The following is a 13,342-nucleotide window of genomic DNA, read 5'->3' as shown; positions in this document are numbered from 1 at the left end:
AGGGAACTTTCATTTGGATGCCTAGAAAACCATTACTCTTCAAAAATAGGTGTGGTTGAATATAAATAGATTTACTGAAAGGGGTACATAATTAAAATTTACCTGTCCTTTAAATTCTACTAGCACTGTAAGGAATAAAATGACTATCAGTAGTTAACTACTATCAGTAGTTAACTAACTACTAGTAGTTAGTACTACTAGTAGTAACTACTAGTAACTACTAGTAGTTAACTACTATCAGTAGTTAAAATAGTAGTTAAAATAGTAAAATAGTTAAAATAGTTAAATACTATTTAACTAAAATAGTAGTTAAAATAATACCTAATCTATGCTAAATGTTTAGTTTCTCCTGAAATTTTTACTTTTATTCAATATTAGTCTTTGTGGTGGATACTAAGTTCACTTAGGCTGCAGTCAGTTTCAACAGACATTTTGTGACATTACAAACCATTAATGCCAATATGCACATTAGTACAGTATTAGTTCTGGTTCTTTGTATAATACCTCCTTCAAAATTTCTAGCATTTTGGGCAATGTTTCTGCTTAGAATTGCGTGGCCAACACTTCCATTATTAAATATTAAAATCATTATTTTCTTTCCTTACCAAATAGCTATTAAAGAATTCTTATGTATTGAGTAATTGTACATAAAAGGGAAAATTGGTGTTTTTAGTAATTAGCTTTTAAGAAAATGTAAGAGTTTGGATAACCTAAGGTACATAAATGCAAAAGATGGCTCAGATGCCAGTTGTTAGTGCGTGAGTGCTAGTGACTACCACACTTCCCTCCCTGGGGATTACAAGTTTCTTCTGTACCATTGCTTGTTTTCTGTACATACTCATCCCTACCCCTGGCCAGGTGCCAGAGCAAACATCAGAAATCACCTACAGGGACTTTCCTGGTGGTGCAGTGGTTAAGAATCCACCTGCCAATGCAGGGGACATGGGTTCAAGCCCTGGTCTGGGAAGATCCCATATGCCCCAGAGCAACTAAGCCCATATGCCACAACTACTGAGCCTGCGCTCTAGAGCCTGTGAGCCACAACTGCTGAGCCCGCGAGCCACAACTACTGAAGCCCACGCACCTAGAGCCCGTGCTCCGCAACAAGAGAAGCCACTGCAATGAGAAGCCCATGCACTGCAACAAAGAGTAGCCCCCGCTCACCGCAACTAGAAAAAGCCTGCATGCAGCAATGAAGAGCCAATGCAGACAAAAATAAATTAAAAAAATAAAATAAATTTATAAAAAAAAAGAAATCACCAACAGTTGACGCTTGAACAGCGTGTAGCTAGGGGTATAGCCAGACTTCCTGTTCACAGTTCTCCATATCCATGGATTCAACCAACTGTGGATCCTGTGGTACTGTAGTATTTACTATTGAAGAAAATGCAAGTATAAGTGGATCCGTGTAGTTCAAACCCATGTTGTTCAAGGGGCAGCTGTACTTGGCACATCACTTAGAGAGCTGACTAGCCCCTTAAGTACATTTTTCAAATAGGTAAGATTTTCAAGGATTGACTTACTTCCCAACCAATGACTTCTGGGTATGGAAAAATGGAGAATTGTAGTTACTTTGAGAAAATTGTGAATTCTAACTTTATATTGATGTATCTGCAGTTAGGTTTTTATACCATAATATATTATTAAGAAAATTTTCCTTCAAATGGTTTCTCATTGATACAACAAATACAAATTCATAAAATTAATTTTTATGGTTCTCAAAATATAACGTAAAATGTTTTCCTATTATTTTTATGTTCCTTTTATCTGTACTTTTTGTTTCAGAAAGAAAAATCGGGAGACACACAATGCAGGTAGAAACAGCAATTTAAGTTTTATTTGTTAGCACTTTTTGCATTCAAAATGAAATTATACTGCAGTTGATTGTGTTTTTATGTTATAAGCACAGAATCATTATTCATTACATTTTAGGAAAGTGTTCCTTTATTGTTTGGGTTATTTTTTTTTTTTTTGCATTTTTTATATTGAAGTATACTTGTGCAATGTTATATAAATTACAGGTATATGACATAGTGATTCAAACTTTTAAAGGTTATATTCCATTTATAGTTATTATAAAATATTGACTGTATTCCCTGTGTTGTTCAATACACCCTTGTATCTTACTTATTTAATACAAAATAATTTGTTCTGTATTGTTTTTAGTTGACAAAATACTCCCTAAGTCTCATGAAGATGGCTTATCATTTTCTGATTCACAGTCTATTAAATAATTTAAGGATTAATATACCCCTGGAGCTAGTGTTTTAAGTGATTTCACCCACTGAGGAATTCCAGATATACTCCTCCTGAAAAGAGTGAAGAGTATGTACCTCTGCAGAAATTCTAGAGTGGGCTAGCTGCCTACAGGAGTAGGGAAGAAATGGGGAGTAGCTGTAAATCTTAAAGGTACTTGAAATGTGAACAGTCTTAAATTAAGCTGTGGAGTTCTCAATTATAAGAAGAAATGTAGAAAAAAATATTTGATTTTTATCTCAAACATCAAAATTATAGGCCACAGCCAGGTAAACATTTATAGAAGTAATTATGCATACATTGACAATTTGGTACATTTTTAACATTTTATTTTCCATCAAGGACTACAGTCAGATCTAAAAATATATATTTTAGACTCAATTTCTATTACTCTATAAATAATCTCTTCCCTTCCCTAAGGAAAGGACCCTGGGGAAAACTTTATCTATGGGAAGTTGTGTTGAACACTGGTAGGACATTGCTGTTCCCCAGAATGGGAGTTTACTACCTTTGAATTCCCTTTTATCACTGTGGATAGAGTCTTAATGTTGTTGTTCTTGTTGTTTTATCTACACACATTAAAAAATATGCTCTTAGATAACAGCAAATACTATTGTTAGAGAATTCAGAAGAAAGGTGAGCTATAGTTTATTGCTTTGTGGGGTTTTTTTTTTTGGGCCACATCAATAAATCTAATTTTTTTGGCCATATGAACTAAATCTTTTTATTAGAATCAGATGTCACATAGGACCATAAATATGTCCTGATAGTAATTTATTAAGAGAGAGTAAATGGATGTCATTGAAAGGATGTTCTTACTGCTAGATTATGAAGCAAAAAGTATATATTTTGAAAAACAAGACCTACTTATGCTATATCTGAAAGATCATCCTCTTAGAAGCGCTGAAGTCCTTTGTAAAAAGGAAGGTTTTAGAAAACTGACAGAAAGTAGACTGATTTTTCTATTTACAGTGTCTTATAGAAAAACTATTTAGATCATCGCTTGTATCTTCTTGCCCCTTTCATACAACTTTTAAAGTTGTAGCACGGAAGCCTGGAACATTGCTCAGTTAATTGAGAAGTTGTCAGTTGTTCAGTTTCTTAGATGGGCCAAAGTGAACAGCACAGACCCCATAGAAAAAAATAAACCAATGCCTTTTCTTGTCTATTTTAAGTCACAACTAATAGCCGTTTCTATTCCAAAAATGCCTTCTAGTCAGCCTAAAAGGTGTGTTAAAGTTCTTTAATCTGTCTAGAAAGGTCTAATTTGCCCATTTGCTATAAAGAAGCAGCTTTCTAGTAACATAGCTAGTGGGTTCTTGTAATTTAGTTATCATTAAAATCTCTAATAATTACTTGAAATATAATAATGGCCTAAGAGTAATGTAGTATTAGCACATTGTGTTTATAATTTGAATTTAATTATTATAGATTCCATTATTTTAAATCCTAATGAATGGTATGGCTTATATTGATTTCCATAACACTAAACCTAGAATATGACATTCTTAGAAATCTTATTGTAGTTATTTGTATTCAGTAGATACTATTTGATAAGACTTTCTTAGGTATTTCTTTACCTAAAATTTCTTTACCCAGGGAGAATGAGACACTTTGGCAGTAGTATTGTAAGGTTTGATAAATGAATTTTTCCTCTATCTAGTGGAGAGGCATAGAAAGAAGAAAATCAATGCTGGGATAAACAGAATAGGAGAGCTGATCCCATGCTCCCCTGCGCTGAAACAGGTAAGAAATCCACTCATACTTTCACCAGTTGCTTGTGATCAGATAATTCCCTAAGTTGTTTCTGTGCTCAGAATGATTATTTTTGTTCCCTGCCATTAATGGTTTTTTAGAGTTAATAATGCCTCATTGTTTTTCATTTGCTCAATTTTCTATATACCTGCCTATCTTTAATTCTTTCCACACCTCCAACAGTCTCTTACTACAGTTTCTATATGGTCAAATTGCCACATAATTTCCATGTTCCCAATTTTTCCTTTGAACCTTTACTTCTGGAACCCTCTACCCTTCCTTTTCAATCTCAATTAGTTGGTTTCTTTCAACTCTTCTGTTTTTAATTTCAGCTCTTATATTTTTAATTTCCAAGTCTTTTTTTTCTTATTCTCTTTGTTCCTTTTCATACATGTTTTTTTATGGATATAATATCATCTCAGCTTTGAGAATATTATATAGGGTTTTGGTTTTTTTTAAATGTTTCTTCTATTTTCTATATTGTCTTTGTTTCTTCTGATTTCCTTTTCCCCTCCTCTGTTTTGATGTTTTGTCTTTCTTTTTGGAGACATTCCTTAAATGTTTAATGATACTTAGCTGTCTTTTTCATATTTGAGAACGAGGCATTAAAAAGCTGATTGAACAGGCTTGTGGTTTGGTGGTCCTAACTGTCCGGTGATTGGCTAGTGAGCTGATGTTTTTGTTATTGTTGCTGAACTAAACAATATCAGTATTTGTAGATTTCTTCTTTGGGGGTTAGCTATTAATTTTTATTTTCCGGAGAAGGATCCTTCAGCACCCTACCTAGGAGTGGGAATGGTGGGAAAAGAACTATAAGGCTCATTGCCATTTTTCTGGGAGTTGGGCTGGGGAAGGGGTGCTGGAGAGTCTCATGCTCTAGAAGGCAGGATTTTACTTTACCTCCCTGTTTTCATTTAGGAGCCTCATCTTGTCCACTTCTGTGCCAAGTAAGTATCCTTGAGGCTGAAATCTTCTGGTTCAAATTTCACAGAAAATAAACTTGTCTCCTGTGGTTGGGGAAGAGGGGAAGTCATCCAGCTGCATAGGATGTGTGTGTGTGTGTGTGTGTGAGTGTGTGTAGTTCTTATTACTGCAAAAGAAGAATCTTTCTATCAGTCCCCTCAGTTTTAACCCATGCCTCACTCCACCTTCTGGGGTAGCTGGAGCTTCCCAGTCCCAAACCATCCCAGACTTTTGGTGGGGAGGGCCAGATCAATGTGTTCACTTCACAACACTGTCTCCCTCAGCAAGGTCTTACAATTCAGTTTCTTTTCATTCTCCCCTACAAGATGATACCTAGTCTTGCATAAATGTGCTTTTTTAGTCTTTTTAAAAAGGTACTTTCTGTTTCCTTAACACACAGGCAAACTTAAGGGCAGGTACTGTACTATGTCTTCTGATTGTTTTTCTTTCTCCACATATCAATGTATAGTAGCTGCTCACTAAGCACTGGTGTTTGCCCAATAAAACGTTCCTCCCCTTGGCTTTTATTCCTACAAGTTTATCTGAAAGGAAACCATAATCATTTCTCTTTCTTGGTGCCCTAGAATGTGCAATGGAAGTCAGTATTTGGTCTCCAGAAGCTGAATAGATTTAGATTTTCTTAACTATTGCCGCATGTCCCCACCCCCATCTGCAGTAGAGAAGCAGTAGGTGGGCATTATCAGGTTCTACCTTTGTCTCGACATTTGCTTTAAGAAAGGACACTATCTTAGTTTCTTTCTCTAAAGTACGGTGTTTCCTGGGTTATACTGGATTTCTGATGGGACCCAGCCTAAGGGACCCAAAATTGTAACTTGCTGAACCAAAGCCCTAAATCACTGACTCCTACATGAAGAGAGCTATCAGATAAAGTACTGGAGATAGTTAATAGTATAAATACTGGGTAGAGCTTGAACATTCACTGTAACATTTTTAAAAGCTGAAGAATAAAAAAAACGAAATTCTTCTTTCATAGCTTAAGTATTTATCAGTAATAGACTGGTAAACAAAATAAATACAGCCTTTAGAAAGTATAGCGTAGATATAGATATATGCACACACATGTCACATCTTATTTATCCATTCATCTATTGATGAGGACTTAGGTTGTGTCCATATCTTGGCTATTGTAAATAATGCTGCAATGAACATAGGGATGCATATATCTTTAGGAATTAGTGTTTTTGTTTTCTTTGGATAAATATCCAGGAGTGGAATTGCTTGATTGTATGGTCATTCTATGTTTAATTTTTTGAGGAGTCTCCATACTGTTTTCCATAGTGACTGCACCAATTTACATTTTCACCAACAGGACATGCAGGTTCCCTTTTCTTCACATCCTCGCCAACACTTCTTATTTGTTGTTTTTGGGTTCTGTTTGTTTGTTTATTCTGTTTTTTAAAATTATTTATTTATTTGGTTGCTCCAGGTCTTAGTTGCGGCACATGGGATCTTCGTTGTGGCATGCGTGATCTTTAGTTGTGGCATGCATACTCTTAGTTGTGGCATGCATGCGGGATCTAGTTCCCCAACCAGGGATCGAACCCAGACCCCTGCACTGGGAGCACGGAGTTTTACCCAGTGGACTACCAGGGAAGTCCCTGTTGTCTTTTTGATAACAGACATTCTGAAAGGTGGGAGGTGATATCTCATTGTAGTTTTGATTTTCATTTCCCTCATGATACTGATGTTGAGTATCTTTTTATGTGCCTGTTGGCCATCTGCATTTCCTCTTTGGAAAAATGTCTATTCAGATCCTCTGCCCATTTTTTAATTGGGTTGTTTGGTTTTTGATATTTAGTTGTATGAGTTCTTTGTATATTTGGATATTAACTCCTTATTGGATATATCATTTGCAAATATCTTCTCCCATTCAGTAGGCAGCCTTTTTGTTTTGTTGATAGTTTCATTCACTGTGCAGTAGGTGGGCATTATCAGGTTCTGCCTTTGTCTCAACTTTTGCTTTATGAAAGGACACTGTCTTAGTTTTTGTTTGATGTAGTCCCTTTCGTTTATTTTTGCTATTGTTTCCCTTGCCTGAGGAGACAGATCCAAAAAAATATTGCTACAATTTATGTCAGAGCGTTCTGCCTATATTTTCTTCTAGGAGTTTTATGGTTTTCAGTCTTACATTTAGGTCTTTAATCCATTTTGAGTTTATTTTTGTATATGGTCTGAGAAAATGTTTTAATTTCATTCTCTTACTTGTAGCTGTCCAGTTTTCCCAGCACCACCTAATAAAGAGATTGTCTTTTTTCCCAAAGTATCCTTGCCTCCTTTGTCATAGGTTAATTGGCCATAAGTGCATAGGTTTATTTCTGGGCTGTCTATTCTATTTCATTGCTCTATGTGTCTGTTTTTATGATAGTACCATACTGTTTGTTTGTTTGTTTGTTTTTGCCATGCCGCACGGCATGTGGGATCTTAGTTCCCCGACCAGGGATTGAACCCACATCCCCTGCATTGGAAGCATGGAGTCTTAACCACTGGACCACCAGGAAAGTCCCAGTACCATACTGTTTTGATTACTGTAGCTTTGTAGTATAATTTGAAATCATGCATGATACCTCCAGCTTTGTTCTTCTTTTTCAAGATTGTTCTGGTTATTTGGGGTCTTTTGTGTTTCCATACAAATACTAAAATTATTTGTTCTAGTTCTGTGAAAAAAGCCATTGGTATTTTGATAGGGATTGCATTGAATCTGTAGATTACCTTGGGTAGTATGCTCATTTTAACAATATTAGTCCTTCCAATCCATGAGCACAAAAATTACAGGCCAGTATCACTGATGAACATAGATGCAAAGATCCTCAACAAAATGTTAGCAAGTTGAATTCAACAGTACATTAAAAGGTTCATAAAAAATGATCAAGAAGGATTTATCCCTGGGATGCAAGGATGGTTCACTATCTGCAGAGCAATCAGTGTGTTACACCATATTAGCAAATTGAAGAATAAAAATCATATAATCATCTCAACAGATGCAGAAAAAGCTTTTGACAAAATTCAACATCCACGTAAGATCAAAACTCTCAACAAAGTGGGTTTAGAGAAAACATACCTCAGCATAATAAAGCCATATATGACAGCCCGCAGCTACCATCATATTCAATGGTAAGAAGCTGAAAGTATTTCCTCTAAGAAGACAAGAATGCCCACTCTTGCCAGTTTTACTCATCATAGTACTGGAAGTGCTAGCCACAGAAATCAGATAAGAAAAGCAAATAGAAAGAATCCAAATTGGAAAGGAAGAAGTAAAACTGTCACTGTTTGCAGAACACATGGTACTCTTCATAGAAAATCCTAATGATGCCACCAGGAAACTACTAGAACTCATTAATGAATTTAGTAAAGTTGCAGGATACAAATTAATATACAGAAATCTGTTACATCTCTATACACTAACAGCAAACTATCTGAAAAAGAAATTAAGAAAACAATCCCATTTTTAGTCATATCAAAAAGAATCAAATACCTAGGAATAAATCTAACTAAGGAGGTAAAAGACCTATATTTGGAAAATTTTAAGACACTGATGAAGGAAATTAAAGACAGCACAAACAGATGGAAAGATATACCATGCTCAAGGATTCAAAGATCCATAAAATGACCATACCATCCAAGATATATAAATATTTTTTTTAATTAATTCATTTTATTTTTGGCTGCACTGGGTCTTTGTTGCTGCACATGGGCTTCCTCTAGTTGCAGCAAACGGTGGTTACTCCTTGTTGTGGTGCGCGGGCTTCTCACTGCGGTGGCTTCTCTTGTTGTGGAGCACGGGCTCTAGGCATGCAGGCTTCAGTAGTTGTGGCACATGGACTCTAGAGCGCAGGCTCAGTAGTTGTGGAGCACGGGCTTAGTTGCTCCACGGCACGTAGGATCTTCCCCGACCAGGGATCGAACCTGTTTCCCTGCATTGGCAGGCGGATTCTTAACCATGCACCACCAGGGAAGTCCCCAAAATATATTTTTGAAAATTAAAACAAAATAATGTAACATACTTAAATTTTTTTTTGAAGTACAGTTGACTTACAGTGTTGTGACAATCTCTGCTGTATAGCAAAGTGACTCAGTTATACACATATATACATTCTTTTTTTTAATATTCTTTTCCATTATGGTTTATCCCAGGAGACTGAATATAATTCCCTGTGCTGTACAGTAGGACCTTATTGTTTATCCATTCTAAATGTAATAGTTTGCATCTACCAACCCCAAACTCCCAGTCCATCTCTCTCCCTCCCCGCCTCCCCCTTGGCAACCACAAGTCTGATCTCTATGTCTGTGAGTCTCTTTCTGTTTCATGGATAGGTTCATTTGTGCTGTATTTTAGATTCCACATATAAGTGATATCATATGGTATTTGTCTTTCTCTTTTTTACTTACTTCAGTTAGTATGATAATCTCTAGTTGCATCCATGTAACATACTGTTTATAGTATCCTTCTATCTGGGTTTTTTAAAAAAGATTTATATATATATATATATGTATTGGCATAGAATATTTCTGGAAAGATACATAAGTAACTTACAGTTGTTGACTCCGGAAAGGGGTTTGGAGGGCTAAAGTCAAAAGGAATGTACTTTTCATTATATATCTCTTCATATTATTTACATTTTTTTGCCATATGCATATATTATATTTTCAATTTTAAAAATTTAAGTAAAGAATACAGGAACTTTGACCTAAAATACGATCATTTTGAGAAAACTTAGGAATAGAATATATTGGGAGCATGACACCAAAACTCAATCAAGTGACATTTTTATCTCAACAGTTTGTAGTTGTGGTTGACAGAGTAAAGAATAACATTAAAATCTAAAATCTTTCCATGGTCTTGAAGACCCTCTCTGGCCTCTCTCCTCTTACTGTTCCCAATATACTTGACTCTAGTCTCACTCACTTCCTTACTATTCCTCCAACATGCCAAACTCAGCCCCGCCTGAGGACCTTTGTCCTTGCTGATCCTGATACCTGAGCCTTCTTCCTCCACATATCCACAGGGCATAATTTCTTGTACTCCCTTCAGATTTTTCCTTAAATATCACCTTACAGAGAGACCTTCCCCAGCCTCCCTATATTAAATAGATTGTAGCAGAATGTCTTGGTCAGTTTGGGTTGCTATAAGAAAATTACCATAGACTGGGTGGCTTAAATAACAACAATGTATTTCTCACAGTTCTGGAGGCTGGAAGTCCAAGATCAAGGTGTCATCGGGTTCGGTTCCTGATGTGGGCTTTCTTCTTGGTTGTGTCCTCACATGACAGAGAGAATGATCACCTCTCTCATGTCTTTTCTTCTAAGGGCAGTGATCTCATCCATGAGGGATCTATCCTCATGACCTAATTACCTCCCAAAGGCCCCACCTTCAAATACCATCACATCAGGGATTAGGGCTTCAACATGAATTGTAGGGGGACACACACATTCAGTCCACAGCACAGAGTCACCTCTGTCATCTCTCTGGCCCCCTCCTTACCCTACTTTACTATTATTTTTTTAATATCTTACAATTTTATTTGTCAATTATACCTCAATAAAGCTGAACAAATAAGGAAAAACAATATAGTTCTTCTAATGAGTCCAAGAAATAATGCATTTGACGTACTTAACATAGGACCTGACAAACAGTAGCTACAAGAAGCTAGCAATTATTAAGCACTTTCCATACTCCACTAACTGTGTTCTCAGAGTGTTACATGCTCTCTCTATATTAAAGACTTTAATCCTTACCACACCCTTCGAGGTACGTACTTTTATTATCCCCATTTTACAAATGAAAAACTGAGGTTTAGAAAGACTAAGTAACTTTCCCCAGTTACAGAAATGCTAAGTGGGGGAATCTGCGCTTCCATCCATTATGCTCTTCTGTGATCTGGAATAATAAAGCACACAGTAAATATCATAGTAAGAGGGGAATAATACCTACCATCTAGCCAAGGAAATATAGAGTTCTAGAACAGAGGGGCCCAGGGAAGAGTTCCTAGAGAAAGATGCATCTAAACTCAAACCTAGACCGGGCAAGGGAGGTGACTAGATTAACAGTGAGTGAAGTACCCTACTTGCTTTTTCTTCATAATATTTATCACCACCTGATTTTATTTATAAATATAAATAGATATTAATATATAATAGTTCCTCATAAACAAATAATATTCCTCAAGGTCAGGAACTTTGTCCCTTTAGTTTATTATATTCCCAGTGCCTAGAACAGAGCCTCAATAAATACTTACTAAATGAAAGGGGAACAGTAGAAGTTTTGAATATGGTGGCAGTTTTAAATTTTGAAAAGATACGTATCGCATATATGTGATAAAACCAAAGCTTTAACTTTCTTCTGGCAAGTTCTTACCCTTCAGTGAAACTTTTAAATGGTTGATTTTCTTTGGCAGAGCAAGAATATGATCCTGGACCAAGCCTTTAAGTATATAACAGAATTGAAAAGGCAAAACGATGAACTCCTGCTTAATGGAGGAAACAATGAACAAGGTAAAGATTTTAAGATTCTTACTTTCTGTTGTTTTTTCAATGTTCAGGCCTTTGTGTCACAGTGCAACTTATATTAGGATACAGAAGGCTTTTTTGCCCCAGTTCATTAAGATCATGCATTGGGTGGGCCTGTGAGAATAGTGTTGCAAATAAATTCAACCTAGTTGACCTCTTTTCCCCCTTCTTTGAGCAACTCTAACCTTGTAGGCATACACAATTTTGATTTTTTACTCTTCTTGTACTTCATGTTTGCTAAACTCATGATGCAAATAATACTGGATCATGATGCAAATAATACTGGATCTCCTTCCTTCCAGGTGGATCTTCCAGCTAGGGGAATCCCATAAGAGGATGAAGCGGGAGTCCTGCTCAGTGTAACTTAAAACAGATAAAGATATGCCTGTGCCAGGACTTAACTAGGAGTTAACTCCGAAGGCCAAAACATTCAGTTCATAATTGTTTATACTGCATGTAATGTGTGCGTGAGACTGCCTGGTCATTTAATAACATTTGATTTTTAGAGGTGACTTTTTTATGCTATCAGATGAGTTCTCTTTTCCCATTTGCATTGGAGAGAAGGTTTCCTTGTAACAGCTAAAAAGAAAAATGAGAATCTCCTGTGACAACTCAGTAGGTCACCTTAAAAGGAGACAAACCTCAGAATTTGCTGATGTGGGAGCAATGCTGGTCTGTGTTTATTGTAAGAAGTGCTGGAAAGCACATCCAGAAGGTCGGCATTCTGAATTCTTGTTTACTTTCAGTTAGCTGACAACTTACCCCTCCCCTCAGTCAGCTGTCTTTTATGGTCCAGGTCCTGTTTTATGATGCTGTCAGGCAATTAGGTACATAATCAATATTCGGTAACCATTTTGAGGCACCCACAAAAGGGATAGTAAGGCTAGAGTGATGTATAGACTTTTCTAATGAGGGCTCCTCTGGTTTCACAGTCCAGCATCTGAGGCAATCGAGTTACCCTAGGGAAAAGGGAAACTTGAAGAAATACAAGTTGCAGGCGGTTCAGGAAGAGCTGAACAGCCAGGCCAGGGGTTGGGGCAGCACCCGAGGCCCCTTAAGTCCGACCGTGTTGTCATCGCGGTCATGATCCTTTCTTTGGTTCTGTTTTGTATCTGCTCTCTCTTCTTTTCCCAGCAGCTTCCTCCACATACTCACTGTCCACATGACAGTCTTGCACAGTGGCCACAGCAGTGCTCTTGGGAGTCAGGCCCACCTGGGTTTGAGCCTTGACTTCCTTTGCTCACTCAGTACCTTTGGCCAGTTACTTAACCTCTCCAAGTGTCAGTTTCCCTGTCTTAAAATGAGGATAATCATAGCATCTATCTAGTCGACTTTAGGCAAATTATATAGCTACTCTGAACCTGTTTCTTACAGCTAAAAGTGATGATGACAAAGGTGTTTGTCCCATCTCGTGGTTGTTATGAGGATTAAAAGAGATAACACAGGTAAAGCACTTAAAGCGCAGCACAAGAGTAAATACTTGATAAGTGTTACCTGTTGTTGTTGTTGTTGTTATTATTATTATCATTAAATGAGACAGTGAATGAAAAGCGCCAGGCATAGAGTAAGTGCACAGTAAGTGAGAACCATCTTCTTTATTATTTGGTCCATGATAATTGTCCTTTAATTTCTAATGTCCATAGCACATTGGCATCTTTCTTCTGTGGCTCTTTCTTTAAATAGCTGAGAAAAACAATCTGATAGTCTCAGCTCCTCCGTGTTGGAACAGAGCTTGTTACTTCAGGCTACCTCATAAGGTACTGGCCTTGAGGATCGGCTGCCTTTGGCGGAGGGAATGGGGGAGAATACCTACTATGGCACGGCAGGTGGGGATGTACAGGGT

The 13,342-nt window shown here is 36.9% G+C and overlaps 1 protein-coding gene across 2 annotated transcripts in view; it reads left to right on the top strand.

The window, feature by feature from the left end:
* Positions 1-13,342, top strand: part of USF3 (upstream transcription factor family member 3) — a 43,726-nt gene that overhangs the window by 21,458 nt on the left and 8,926 nt on the right. For both annotated transcript variants that reach the window (XM_030836808.2, XM_030836809.2), the window contains exons 4-6: positions 1,786-1,814; positions 3,920-4,002; positions 11,388-11,484. In XM_030836808.2, the coding sequence (XP_030692668.1) occupies positions 1,786-1,814; positions 3,920-4,002; positions 11,388-11,484 (209 nt within the window). The remainder of the gene's footprint in view (positions 1-1,785; positions 1,815-3,919; positions 4,003-11,387; positions 11,485-13,342) is intronic.

This window comes from Globicephala melas, chromosome 4 (assembly GCF_963455315.2).
Source record: "Globicephala melas chromosome 4, mGloMel1.2, whole genome shotgun sequence".
NCBI lineage: Eukaryota > Metazoa > Chordata > Mammalia > Artiodactyla > Delphinidae > Globicephala > Globicephala melas.
The sequence above is the reverse complement of the archived record's forward strand: the minus strand, read 5'-3'. Positions and strand labels throughout refer to the sequence as shown.